Raw genomic sequence first — 13,801 nt, 5'->3', positions numbered from 1 at the left:
TTGTTTTCTCATAGCTTGCAGTGTATGTGGAACATTACTGAACTGATGAAAAATTTGTATAAAAGTGTTTTATGGTCCCTGGTGGCTTGACCACTGCTGGTTTTTAAGTGAGAAAACCATCATCCCCATCGCCATAGGGACCACCACACGGGTAGCTGTACAACAGCAGCTACAGGTGGTTTTCTTTATCCCAGGTTTCCAAGGACCTGTTAATGGTTTCTCTACACAAGACCTCAGGCTTCATGATAGATTTCTCTGTAAGCACCAAAAGTTGGAAGAGGTCTCTTTTATGATTCTAAGCTGATGTTTACACTTCAAGATACTTGAATTTTTTACATGTTTCATTAATTTGCTAGCCAGATGGTGGTACAATAATGCAATGATACACTGTTCTGGAGGCCAGCACTTGTCACTCCTTGCTGGCCAATAAAATTAATTTTTCCATAAAAGCATGTAGCATACTGTCCTTATTGGAGGTCTGATGTTAATATATCTCCTTCACTACTGTCTCTAATTTTGGCCAGAAAAGACGATGCATCATTTGAAACTCGGACGACCTGAATTATTGTTTCACAAAATGGCAAACAATAATGAATGTGGGATACATGCCAAAACTGTATTTTTACATATTCAATCAGCTCTTTCATAAATCATGCACAATCATTGCATCATGTTGCAGACAATGTACAAACTGTTAGCTTCACGTCTCAGTAAATTCATGTTACTGGCCATGAAGGAGTGATAAGTGCTGGCTTCCAGAACAACGCATCATTGCATTTATTACAGCACAATCTGGCTGGCAGTATAGTTTTCCTCATAACATTCTACAGCAAATTAATGAAACCTGTAAAAAATTCAAGTAGCTTAAAGTAAACACAAGCTTAGGATCATAAAAGAGGCCAAACTTTGCCTCTGACAGATAAATGCATCATCAGGCTTGAGATCTTGTATAAAGAAACCCTTATCAGGCCCTTGGCAATCTGGGGTAAAGAAACCATCCTATGGATGCCGCTGCACAGCTACCAGTGTGGTCCCTATGGGGATGCTGCTTTTTTGCAGTTTAAAAGAAAGTAGCAGTGGTTAAGCCACCAACGGCCATAGAAACACATTAAAATTTTTTTCATCAACTCACTTATGTTCTGCATAAACTGCAAATTATGTGAACACAAAATATGCTATACTTTACACTGGAATTAAACTAGCATATTTCACAATAAAAAGACATACTAAAAATTCTCTAATACATGAATCCTTTCCAAAAAATGTTAGGCAGGCTGCTGTGAACTTCACCAATACTTACACAATGTGACAATGTAAAACTTGAAGGCAGTTTATATACAATGTGTATTGTAGCTTTTTCCAACAATTTTACTACCATAATCTCCAGTGCCTTGGTAACACACAGTTAAATTTCAAGTTTATAACCTGTTCGATTCTGCAGTTATTTCAGTGGAAAACCAGGCTGAAATATGTCATGATAACTCATGGCAAAAAATTTCCCTTTTTTGAAATTTTTCGTGTTCTTCAGACTCAATCTCAGTTCCTAGTCATCATGACTTTTGACATTGCCTTTCTTAGAGAGTACTAAACAATCATAGAACATTGTAAAAGATAAGGATAAAAGCTGAAGAACTGAATTAAAATTTGTGCCACAAGGCCAGGACTCGAACCTGGGTCTCCTGCTTGCTAGGCTTATTCAAGTGACGGCATTGGCACAAATTTTAATTCATTTCTTCAGCTTCTGTCCTCATTGAAGATAAAGCTGAGACTCAATATGTCTCCAGTAAAATGTAATTCCATCAGATGAATAGTAAAAGATATCAGATTTAATTTGAGTGCCAGTAGAATAATGACTGGAAAGCAGTAGAAGAATGAAATTTCTGATTCTAAAACATTGTATTGATAAATTATTACTGGCAAGTTTCAGGTTTATGCTGCTATTACTTCCTAACATATAAAAAGCTAAACTTCACATTTTTTCTAGTGTCCATTCTTTGGGCTGACTTTGCTTCAAATCATACATATGAAAACTGCTTACAAAACACTTTTTTTGTTATTCCACTGAAGAGAGCCCAAAACTTTGTACAAGATCGCCTAGATTTGTTTCTTTATACAAAATATTGCTACAGATAATATGCCTCAAATTTGTCGAAAACTCAGGGTTGCACTGTTAAAAGCTGCACTACGGGGTCAAACAAATTTCTGTTTCTTTGCTGAAAGTATTGTAAAGGCGAAACTAAAACTATACCAATGTTTACTGGGAACACGCATCAATGTTCACACAAAATTTCAGCAAAATCCAGGATGGTCACACGGGAACTTTTTCTGAAATTAGACTATTTGGTAAGGTATGTCCCTTAATGCATATGGTGAAACATGCATCCAGCATCAAATAAAAAAATGCCACATATAATAGTGCCTGAAACAAATTATTTCACATTACTCTGAAAACTGTAGAAATTTGTTACTAATGGTTCCCAGTAGTTATGATTATAAAAGATGAATTTCAAACCATTTCTGGAGGATAGTATAGCATTTTACTCTACCTAAATATTACACACATTTAAAAGTGAAGCAAATGTAAATATTAGTGTTGTACTGATGTAATAACAGTAACTTAACAGCTGATTAAAATCTAACATCTCTGTGAAAAATGTAACAAAACTGACACAGGTCATATGCCACACATTATTATATTACCTTGTATACACATTGAGTGAAGACAGTAAGGTACTAGCACTGCTTTGCAGTTTCTTGGCATTGTATTTTTCTAGGATCTTAACGCGAAGAGCTTTCGCCATTGTGAGATCCCCACTACAAAGTAGTTGATAAACAAAATCCATAAGAGTTTTCAGCACCACATCATCAAGGTCTGAAATTCTGAGAAGGAAACATATATTACATTGATCTCATACTCAGAATTATGTGTTACTAAAGTATATAAAAAAGTTTAGATATATTAAAAAAGAAATTACAATTTTACAACAATAGTTCATCTAAATTCTCATCAGTGATGTAGATTTACAAACTAATCTGCAACAATGGACAACAAAAAATGTTTCATACAGAAAAGTTTCTCCAATCTTTCATCCCCCTCATTCATCACTGTGGGATGTCAGTGTTGATTTCATGTTTGCTTCTGAAACTACCTAATTTGATGGAAGTATCAGTTACAAAATATCAGCAGATTGTGGTCTCATGGTTAGCAGTGCTGACTCTCGTTCACGGGGTCCCAAGTTTGATTCCCAGCCGGGTCGGGGATTTTCTCCACTCGGGACTGGGTGTGTGTGTATTGTCCTCATCACCATTTCATCACCCCAATGCGCAAGTCAACGAAGTGGCATCAAATAAAGAGGCTTGCACTAGGTGACCAAGCCCCTCAAAATCGGATTTCTGGCCAAAAATACCACACACACATTTCATTTCATGTCATTTATGAAACCACAAGTGAAAAAAAGCACCATACAGAATGGCAACACATACTGTGGTAATGTAGTCATTTCTTTTGCCCTGATCATAACAGTTTACTTATCATGGAAAGTATCTCTGGGAAGCATTTGGGAACTATTTTGATACATAATGGCTCAATAACCTCCTATAGTTCAAGGAGACTGTCAGAAGCAGGGTCCAAATCATGCACATTCCCTCTGACATAATCTCAGGTCTCCTGGACTTCAGTCACATGGCTGTGCAGCCAGGATTGCACTCTCACTATCTATGAAATATTTGCCATATCATCTTGACAGTATATGGAAACAGTGAGCTATGTTGAAAAGACAGATCTCAAATGGAGAAGTGAGTGAAACAAGATAATCAGCTTTGATACCAGATATGATGGGTTGTTTTTTTGGTTTTGTGGGGTGCACAACCGCGGGGTCATCAGCACCTGTACAAAGTCTCAATTCGTACACAGTCCAATTTCTACACAATCCAATCTAGACAATGTCACAAATGATGATGATGAAATGATGAGGACAACACAAACATCCAGTCCACAGGCAGAGAAAATCCCCAACCTGGCCAGGAATCGAACCCGGGACCCCATGATCGAGAGGCAGCAACACTAGTCACTAGACCACAAGCTGTGGACGTGATGGGTTGTGAAAGGCCGGAGGCTTTCATCACTTCAGAAGTGGAATTTCTCATGCACTCAGCCCACTAATATAACTGTCTTTAAATGTGGTGAGAAGTCTGACCTCATCCATTTTTTGAATCATTTATACTCAGATGGTTAGTATAATTCTGAGGGCCATCGTGGTCACATATTATGACAAATAACACCATTTGTAAAGAATGCTCTCGCAGGTATCTCTAAGCCAACACAAATCCTGCCATGATTGAACTTAAAAAGTAGCACTGTAACGAAGTTACACTGAATATGCTAGCTACAACACTAAGCTATACAAATAAAAGCTAATATATTTCACAACTCTGTAGTTTCTAAGGTGCAGGCACACACTGACCCGTTACAGGTGCTGCACTCTCTACACTGGAATGGCACAGGTCCTCGAACAGCTGTTTGAGTTACTGCACTGTTTTATAGATAAATTATTTTCTTTATTTTCCTTGTACTCCCCCCCCCCCCCCCCACCTTCCATTCCTACATTCTATTTTTGTCATTCATTATTTTGTTTTTACTTATGAATATTCAATGACACATAATAAAATTTTTACACAAATTTGTATTTGCATTCAACAGATTCAACACTTATTTTTTGCAGTAGGACAAACTAAGTAAATAAATGTGCTATAATATCAGAAACTTACGTCAAGTCACTGACAACTCTGACTAGAAGTGAGAAAGCTTCACGAGCTGCTCGCTGTTTGGTCAAGTCTGAGGAACAACTAAACCGCTGGTGCCTATGACACAACTTGCAAACCAGCTCCAGTGGTGAAAGGAACGTTCGATATGTAGTCAAGAATGCTTCTTGGTACAAGAAATCTGTGGAATTAAAAACAGAGTAGATTTATAGTATCAGCCATATCTATCTCAAAAAGAAAATTGTTAATTACAATGTGACTGAGTGATTATTATATACTAATAATTCCACTATATGTATGCAGTTTAGTCCCGTGCTTCGGCCAAAAGATTATGATTAAAAGAAACCATTAATAGTGGAATTCTCAACTTTCAAGTGATGTTTAAATCTACTTTTGGTAACTACTGGTATAAGGGGTATGTTTCAGATGTTGCTGCAGTAGCTAAATTTTTTAACAACATGAAGAACACATTGTTTATTAATCCTGTTATCTCACTATTGCTATTTTTTTCTCAGCCTCACAAAAATATCATTTTCTTTATATCTGTAACACCATTAAATAAGAGCATGCAACCTTAAATATGGAAAACAAGTCTTCAGAACAACTTGATATATTTTATGCAGTTATAATGGCACAAAATGGAATGCCCAAAGACTTAATAATATTAAATATCTTTCACTAGTTAACCAAATACAAACAGTGCAACAGCAAGCTATTGTATAAGTGGGTAATGTGGTGGTAAAATAGAGGGCAGAGGACCACTTAAAATTTACTACTGTCATCTATTGAAAATATACAACACATTCAGTTAAAATGTGACATACTGAAATAACATCTCCACTAGCTCCACAAACTGGTGGGCCCTCTCATCAGAGTAAAAAGCCATAGGTCAGAGGAGATAAACCTACATAAAACAGGTCAATGTCATTTCACCCAATCACCAAGACAGAATGTAGGATCATCATGACCGGAAAGTTGATTTCACACACAGCAACTTACTTTTTGTCACAGTCACTCTTCCTCCCAACAATTTACGACCTCTGGTTTTCTGCAACGAAATGGTCCACAGGGAGACAAGTACATTTTTGTTTTCTAATGAGTCCCTGACAAGCTTGCTAAGTTGCATTGTCATCTTCCTCATTTCCCAGGATTCTGACATGACTTAGTACACAGTAGAATGCTGTTTACATTCCTTGGTCAGCTAGATCGATAAAGATGTACTACATAATCTGCAGCATTTTCTCTACTTGGTTCACCAGTGAAACCATGTGGAAGGCACTGAGGAAATTGGAATAGATGATAAACTTCTCTGTCACACCTCATCTGTTCCATTGCCTTCAGAATAGCATACAGTTGTAGAGTGCAGACTGTACATTCATTCGAAATAAAAATTCTGAAGACACGGTGAGGGAAAATGAATGAACAGCCAAAAGGGCCCTTCCTGCTTAGACCCAACAATATACACTGGAATAAAATGGTGGTAGCTCTGAACACAATGCTAGATATGATATCTTTCTTAAAATTATTCAAGTCTAAAATAACTCTGGGCTTCTTAAAGGGACACGGTGGTAATTTACTACAACCTTGGTGCCAAGCATCAATATCTGCCTCATTAATTTGTAAAAGATAGCTCTATGCAAGAATCCCAAGTGGGGTCATTGCTTACATATGGTTATTAAAATGCTGCTTTCATGTGTGGGATACTAATTGAATGGTACACAGGTAACTGTGGTTGGGATGAGATCTCAAACAACTATCACACTATTAGATATTGCAATTCATACATGCTCCAGTGACCCGCCTGATATCCACACGGTGAACTGCATTGATAATATTCAAGTAAGATGGTTCTGTACAACCGTTACTGGGCTGTGATTGTACAAATACTCTATAAAATTGCAGCTGATATGGTCTGCCTGCGCCCTATGCCTTGTGGCTTATACATTTTAAAACACTTTGAGAGACCATGCTTTCAGATCCCTCAGATGTCCCTAATTTTAATTTCTGGATGATAAAAAACGTAATTTGAATGGTGGAAAACCACACACAGCCTCTTCAGTATAAAATTCATACCCTGTTTGTCTGCCCATTTCTCCAGTCTTTTAACAGCTAGATACAAGTGCTGTTGATTGCTGGAAGTCTGGAGGACAGCAGAAAATTGAAAAATGTTTGACAAATAAGTAACATTGTGCAGGGTGATTATAATTAAAGTTCCAGAATCAAAATGTTGTAAAAAAGAACTGCAGCACAGAATGACATCAAATTTGAACAGAACATTATTGAAGAAGGGAGAAACATTACTGGTTGAAAAAAAAAAAAATTACTGAAATCTTCCCACTAGATGGTGATGTAAATGTCACAACGTAAATGGGTTCAGCTACAATTCATAATTGCAGTACGACTGCTACGGTGTGAGTTGCACATTAAATCAACTATAGTGATCAATGTGGATGACCATATAAGTGTGGCAATCAACAGTTGTGACATTATTAGTTAAGTACGCCCATTCACCACAGCAAGGTCTTACCACATCAGACTGGTTTTAAATTGTCCCAAGGCCAAAAACTGCATAAAAAGCAATGAAATGTGTTTTTAACTGTTGTGAGACTGGAACAAGACATGTTCATATGCTGTCCACTGCTTTCTGCCACAAGATAAAAACAAGAAATGACAAGTTCCACAACTGATCAGACTGTCTCAGGAGCCACATTCAGAGTGTGATGCACAATGCTTTGCCTTCATTTCAACTATATTTGCAATCAGGTAATCTGGACGCCTAGGCCATGGGGCAGTGTCAGCTGATAATTCTAACATTTCCAAAATGCCTCTGTAGCAGCTCCTTCCCTGTCTGTACAATGTGGAGTGGAGTGCCATCTTGCATAAAAATGACCCTACTACTCACACAGACCTGCTGCTGACGGGTTGAAATGAAGCTGGTACACAAGAGACACTCAGTGTTTTCCAGTGACAGTACAGGTAACAGGACCTGCAGGACACATCCCTTCGAAAAAATATGGCCTACAATATATGGTGCTGTCAACCCAGACCACACAGTTACCTTTGTAAAATGTAGTGGTACCAGTTGACATGCGAGTGGATTTTCCATTGCTCATATTCTGCAATTCTGCATATTAATATGTCCTTGGAGATGGAAATGGACTTCATCTGTCCACAGAATGTTCCATGACCATTCATTGTTCACTTCCATGTCAGCAAGAAATTCTTGAGTAAACATGTGTCTTATTGGCAAGTCAGCATTAAGCAACTCCAGAACAATGGTAATTTTTTTACGGATAGCAATGCAGAATGTAACACAGAATTGTATGTGCCATGCTCACAGGCATGTCCAAAGTTCAAGAAATTCCCAATGCACTGCATATTTGCACACCACCGCTTGACCCCTCTGCAATGCTGTGGCCAAGTCGTCTACTGACATCAGGCCAAGTGTTTTCCTCCCTCTGCCACATTGCACTTCTAAAGAACCTGTCTTTTTGAGTTTTGTAATCATTTTCTCCATACCCTTAGCAGACATCAGACTAATGACTTTTTTCATAACCGCGAGTGTCCAGAACTTCTGCACAGTTATTAGCGCAAAGTCATCGTTCTTGTAAAAGAGCTTTACCAGCAGTGTGCAATGCTGCTTTGAGACACCCATGCCGAGTGTCTCAGATGCAAACTGAGGAACAGTCATGTATCCCACAGCTTTTATTTAGCATATTCTGCTGCTTACAGTGAAATCTAGTGAAAAAGTTATTGTTTAATTTATTTTGTTTCCATAACTTTTCCCCTTCTTCGATGATGTCCCATTCAAATTTGACATCATTCTGAGTAGTGATTCCCTTTGTACAGCAGCATTTTGAAAACTGTAACTTTAATTATAATCACCCTGTATGGGGCTCCTTTTCATGGTTGCAATACCATTAATAGCTATTAAAAACAGGGTCACACTTAAGACTACCTTGAGGGAAACCATTCTCTTATACAAAACAGGCTTATAGGGCATACCTAACTCTCCATCTGAAATAACATAGTGACAGGAATGGCCACAGTAAAACTGGAAAATGTCCTTAAAATGCCCAATGTGTCAAGCTGGTGAAGGGTATATTATGACTCCATGTAGAACTGTAGATCACCTTGACATCGATAAAGATACTCATTAGGTGGAGTTCGTACAGGGCAGCCTGTTGTACTGCCACCTCTTGAAGAGTCAGCTTTTCAATATTAGAGTTATATCTCTTGAATCCATACTGACAAGATGCCTGGATTCTAAGACCCAGACAAGGCAGTGGTTGATTGTGTGCTCCGAGGTCTTTTCCACGCAGCTTGTGAGGATAAAACTATAATAGGTAATCAAGCCTGTATGATCCTTCCCAAGTTTGAGGAGGGGAATTAAAACTGTTTCCTCCCACAATGTAGTGAATTGTCCTGTTTCAAAAATAAAACACAACACATCGAGGTGGACTCTTTTAGTAATTCCACTGAGGTGCTACAGCATGCCGTAATGGATGCTATTGGAACATGGTGGTGTGCCGCATGCCAGAGACAAAGCTGAATCCCACATTGAGATAAAGAGGTTGTTAACATCCAAGTAGGTAGAATTGAAGTCAACATCACCCCTCTCACAGCAACAGCTCAATGTTGATGGAAAGCTGGATTTTGTCTGGAAATAGTGATTGTGTGAGCAAAATGTTTTGCTGCAGTCTGGGCAATGTTTCCATTGCTGGTCTGGAGAATACCATTTTTCACTACAACAAAAATTGTGCACCTTACTCCTTTGTTTGGGTTCTCCTGATGGCCTCCCAAATAACTGACTACTTAGTGGAACGATTTATGGAGTTCTGGATTGCGTAGCATGATCCCTTCTTGCTCTTTTATAATATGACAATGTTTTCTTTCGTGACCTGAAAGATTTTAGGTTCTTATGTGAAGAACTTGAACTTTTGCAGTGTTGCACAGCTGTCTCTGCTTTTAGGGTGGTACTCTTCACTCTAACAGGGAACAAGCTGTCTTTTCACCTGTCATGAATATTTAGGCATGGATGCATCAGTGGCATGCCGGATAATGCTTGTGTCATAGTTGATTCATTCCTGGGTATCCAGTTTGCCTTACTGAGCACTCATCTTGGCAGATGTCTTTCAGGGATTGCTCTTTCTGTTAGATGTTACCAGACTGCGAGTTGTCACTACAGCATAAATCACTCCTCACAGAGAAGTGTGTGTGAGGGCTGGAAAGCATAATGAAAAATCAATGGTAGGGAATAATACTGTGACAGAACTATGATATATGCTCTGTCCCATATTCTGAAGACACAAATATTATGCTAATGAGAAACCAGCAACAACTCAACACCAAGATAGGTTGTGGAAGAGCCCCATAGCACATGGTGTGCATGAAAACTCCTAAGAAGAGGAGAGGCTGAGAGAGTTATATGATAAGTACATATGTATGCTAGAACATCAGCACAACATGCTGTATGTTTTGATTGTGTGGTATTTTCTTTGTTTCACACTGATGTTTCCTGCTACTTTTTATTGAAATTTAACACGTCATCACTATGTGACTTTCAGTGTTGTAAAAAGCATGTACACCTAATAATGTCACAAGATCCAATGATGACAGCATAGATCTGTAGAAACTGGTAAAAGTCATAAAAAGAATTATTAGCAATTTTGGCAAACTTCATTCTTCAAGAATAATTCTATGATAATGTTAGTGGATTCACTTTGTCAACTGGTTCATAGTGAAGCAGGCAGAAGGAACACACAGTAACTCTATGCTGCACATACACTGTAATAGTAACTACTTGCTGGCTGGTGTTAACAGGGAGAGGCAAGGAGTGGTGCACAACATCTACAAAGATGGCTATTACTCCACCTCTGAAGCTGTAACCCCTTAGCACTGGGATGTCACATAATTTAAAATGTGTTTCTTGTACACATAAGCACAAAGATCACCCCTGTAGTACAAGTCGGACATCCTCCACATTCTGCTGTAAAATTGGATCCATTATTAATGTACAAGTTTTTTTTTTTTTAAAATTTTCTCTGTCACTGTCTTTCTGCCTGGGTGTGAATGTTGCAACAGAAGTGGGTTTGTTGGAGGGGCTTCTCAGTTCCCTATGGCAGATTTAAATGCCTTTATCGCATGTAGTTTCCTCATCATTACATTCACCGTGCAAGATGAGTGCGGTGTGGTAGCTTCAGACTATTTATTTTCATCTGTGATCCTTGCTTATTGCATAGAAGATATGAGCCTTTATTGCAACTCCACAATTACAAGAACACTTGTATGTGAACGTGTCTATGGCAGCTTCCACTGGTTCTGTGTTGAGGAACCTCTTTTCTGAAATGCTGTTCTGACCACTGAAGCAAAGATTGTTGTAAACATTGACGGTTCCTGAGCCACTTATATTGTTTTAGATTCCAAAAACAATATTCTCCTTGAAACTTTTATATCCTGAATTTTCTTTTCAACCAAGAATACTTGACTGCCACAGTTCCTAAGAGTGTGGAGAACATTGCAATTGACACACACACACACACACACACACACAAAACTGCAGAACGGTTCCCATCTTCTTCATGTTCAGTTTGGCCACATAAGCTGCTGTCCACTGCATGTTTGGTGGTGTGTTTGCAGTGCTGAAACTTGAAATAGAGCTTTGAGTTAGGCTCATATAGGCTCACTTTCAGCTGGGTGAATCCTGCTGTAATGTGCTCAAGCAGTGTGGGTGAATTGAAGGTTACAACAAATGCCGCCATCTTCTCTAATTTGTCAATCATTCGCTACATTATGTTTTTTACTTCTATCGTGTCTACATCTTTCCATTCTTCCTTCTCATCTATAGAATGTTAATGGTGCTTTATGTATCTGTTCAGTTTGACATGTTGTAAGTATTTCCACTAAGTGTGTTCCATTCCTGATGTGCTCGACAGGTTTCAGTGTACCTGCGGTTGGGGGCAGTTAATTTATGGGGAGGACATATGCCCATCCTGTTGCCACCTCATTACTCCTAAGGAGAGAATACGTGTACCCCAACTGTCTGTGTGTAGTGTTAGTCATGTGAAAGATTGCGAACATGTTCTAAATGTTTATGAATCGTGTAACTGAGGCAGGACTTTTGATACCAGCCCAGTGTTCACCTAGTCGGACGTGGGAAACTGCCTAAAAATCATATTCAGGCTGGTAGCACACTGGCCCTCATCATCAATTCGCTGGGCAGATTTGATCCGGGGCCGGTGCACCTGACTGAATCCCAAAAGTGACATACTAACACATGTGACTATAACCCTTTACATATATCGAACGGCAAAACTTTAACAAACCTTCTCTAGTGTCTTTTAATAACCAAAAACAAATTCTGAGACACTTTAATTGTCTTGTTACTCATTGATATTATTTTAGAACTGAAATTCTCGGGGGTATATCTACTCACCGGTATTATTTTAGAGCTAAAGTTCACAGTGGAATATCTAAAGTCCTTTTTGTTGTGTAGATGTTACTGCTACCAGATGGTACACCAATCACATTACGAGGGTTTCTATCTGTTGAATTTACCATGGTGTTACCAAAAGGACCTAGGTGTATAGAAGTCCATCCAGAAGAGCCCCACTTGCCCCGGTAAGCCTTACACAGCTGTGGTGTGGCAGGGTTCCCATAAGTTGTTTTGCCTCAACAGCCATCCACCTCACTGGCTTGTAGCAAACCTTGAGATTGAGGTTATTTTTTACAGAGCTTTGTTCCTTTGACAAAATATGTGCTGTCAAGTCAAGATCCCTGTTCCCTGTGATACACAGTATACCACCATTACATCACACAGTGGATGCTGAAGCAGGCACAAAGGAATGGCAGCACTCATCAGCCTCCTGCCCCGAAAACCTGGGTTCACTAAACCTTAACTCAACCACCCTGAAGTACTGATTATTTGGCACAACTCTGGAGGCATGCATGGCTTATCCATGCCGTAGGTGTGGCGAGCATTACTCCCTGAGCCCTACCTGTATGATCAGATTTGTGTGACAGAAAAATGTGACAAACCTAGATCATATTTTATGAGAAAATAACCCACAGTATCTACAATCACAACAATTTTTGGTACTGATACAACGCTATTTACTTTTTTGTGGTATTCTATTGACATTATTTTTTTGCCAGTCTGACAGTGGAGTCAAAATGTAGGTAAACAACAAAAAACAGAAGAAATCATGTGGTATGACCACTACAAAACTTTAAGTAACTGATAAGAGAGGTGACAGTCTTCAATCTTGTTGCAGAGAGTCAATGTGCATATTGGACAAATCATATTGATCACAGTTTGTGTTCAAAGAATGAAAGCTTACAGAAAGAAGAGGCAGTACTTTCTGCAGGACCCATGCATAAATTTGCAGGGCAATGCTTAGGTGCATACGGTGCAAGTTGTGACTGATTTGTTCGATCATTGGGGCTGCGAAGTGATGTACCATCCACCAAACTCCCCAGACTTAACCCTTTGTGACTCCAACTTGATTCCTAAGGTGAAGGAAGGAAGCATTTGCTTCAGAATTGTTACAGAGATTTGTCAGGCAATAGACACGCAACTGGTGCTGCTAAGGGTATATTACAACTTCCACATCACTGCCAGTTGGTTACACACTGTGCTGGTGACTACTTTGAAGGACAGTAAAACTTTAAAACATGTATCTGTTTTGTGTAAATTGAAAACAAATAGTTGCCACTATTAAAGTTCCAACCCTTGTACAATGAGACACAGTCACAGAAATTTGTCTCTCAGGCCTCAGACGCCAGGATGTGATATCCACTGTTACTTAAACATTTTGGTGAGAGTGATTTCCGGACTGCTATCCAAATTGTGGTCCATCAGGACATAGGATTTATACTGATACACTCAAGTGACTGTCATCCTGATGTTGATGCTCCTCTGTCCATGTTTTCTTACAGACAGATTTGTTCTTGGAGAGGTGTCCACCTTGAGCGAAACACTGTCTTTATTTCCCAGACATATTTCACTGAAGTTTCAGCATCATCTGTGGATTTTTTGTTA

At 38.9% G+C, this 13,801-nt stretch overlaps 1 protein-coding gene across 5 annotated transcripts in view; it reads right to left on the bottom strand.

Annotated features, from left to right (window-relative positions):
- Positions 1–13,801, bottom strand: part of LOC126184914 (guanine nucleotide-releasing factor 2) — a 406,168-nt gene that overhangs the window by 69,528 nt on the left and 322,839 nt on the right. For all 5 annotated transcript variants that reach the window (XM_049927576.1, XM_049927578.1, XM_049927575.1 and 2 more), the window contains 2 exons: positions 4,768–4,942; positions 2,701–2,880 (listed from right to left, as the gene is read on the bottom strand). In XM_049927576.1, the coding sequence (XP_049783533.1) occupies positions 2,701–2,880; positions 4,768–4,942 (355 nt within the window). The remainder of the gene's footprint in view (positions 1–2,700; positions 2,881–4,767; positions 4,943–13,801) is intronic.

This window comes from Schistocerca cancellata, chromosome 4 (assembly GCF_023864275.1).
Source record: "Schistocerca cancellata isolate TAMUIC-IGC-003103 chromosome 4, iqSchCanc2.1, whole genome shotgun sequence".
Taxonomy (NCBI): Eukaryota; Metazoa; Arthropoda; class Insecta; order Orthoptera; family Acrididae; genus Schistocerca; species Schistocerca cancellata.
Note: the sequence above shows the minus strand (reverse complement) of the source record. Positions and strands in the feature narration are given on the sequence as shown.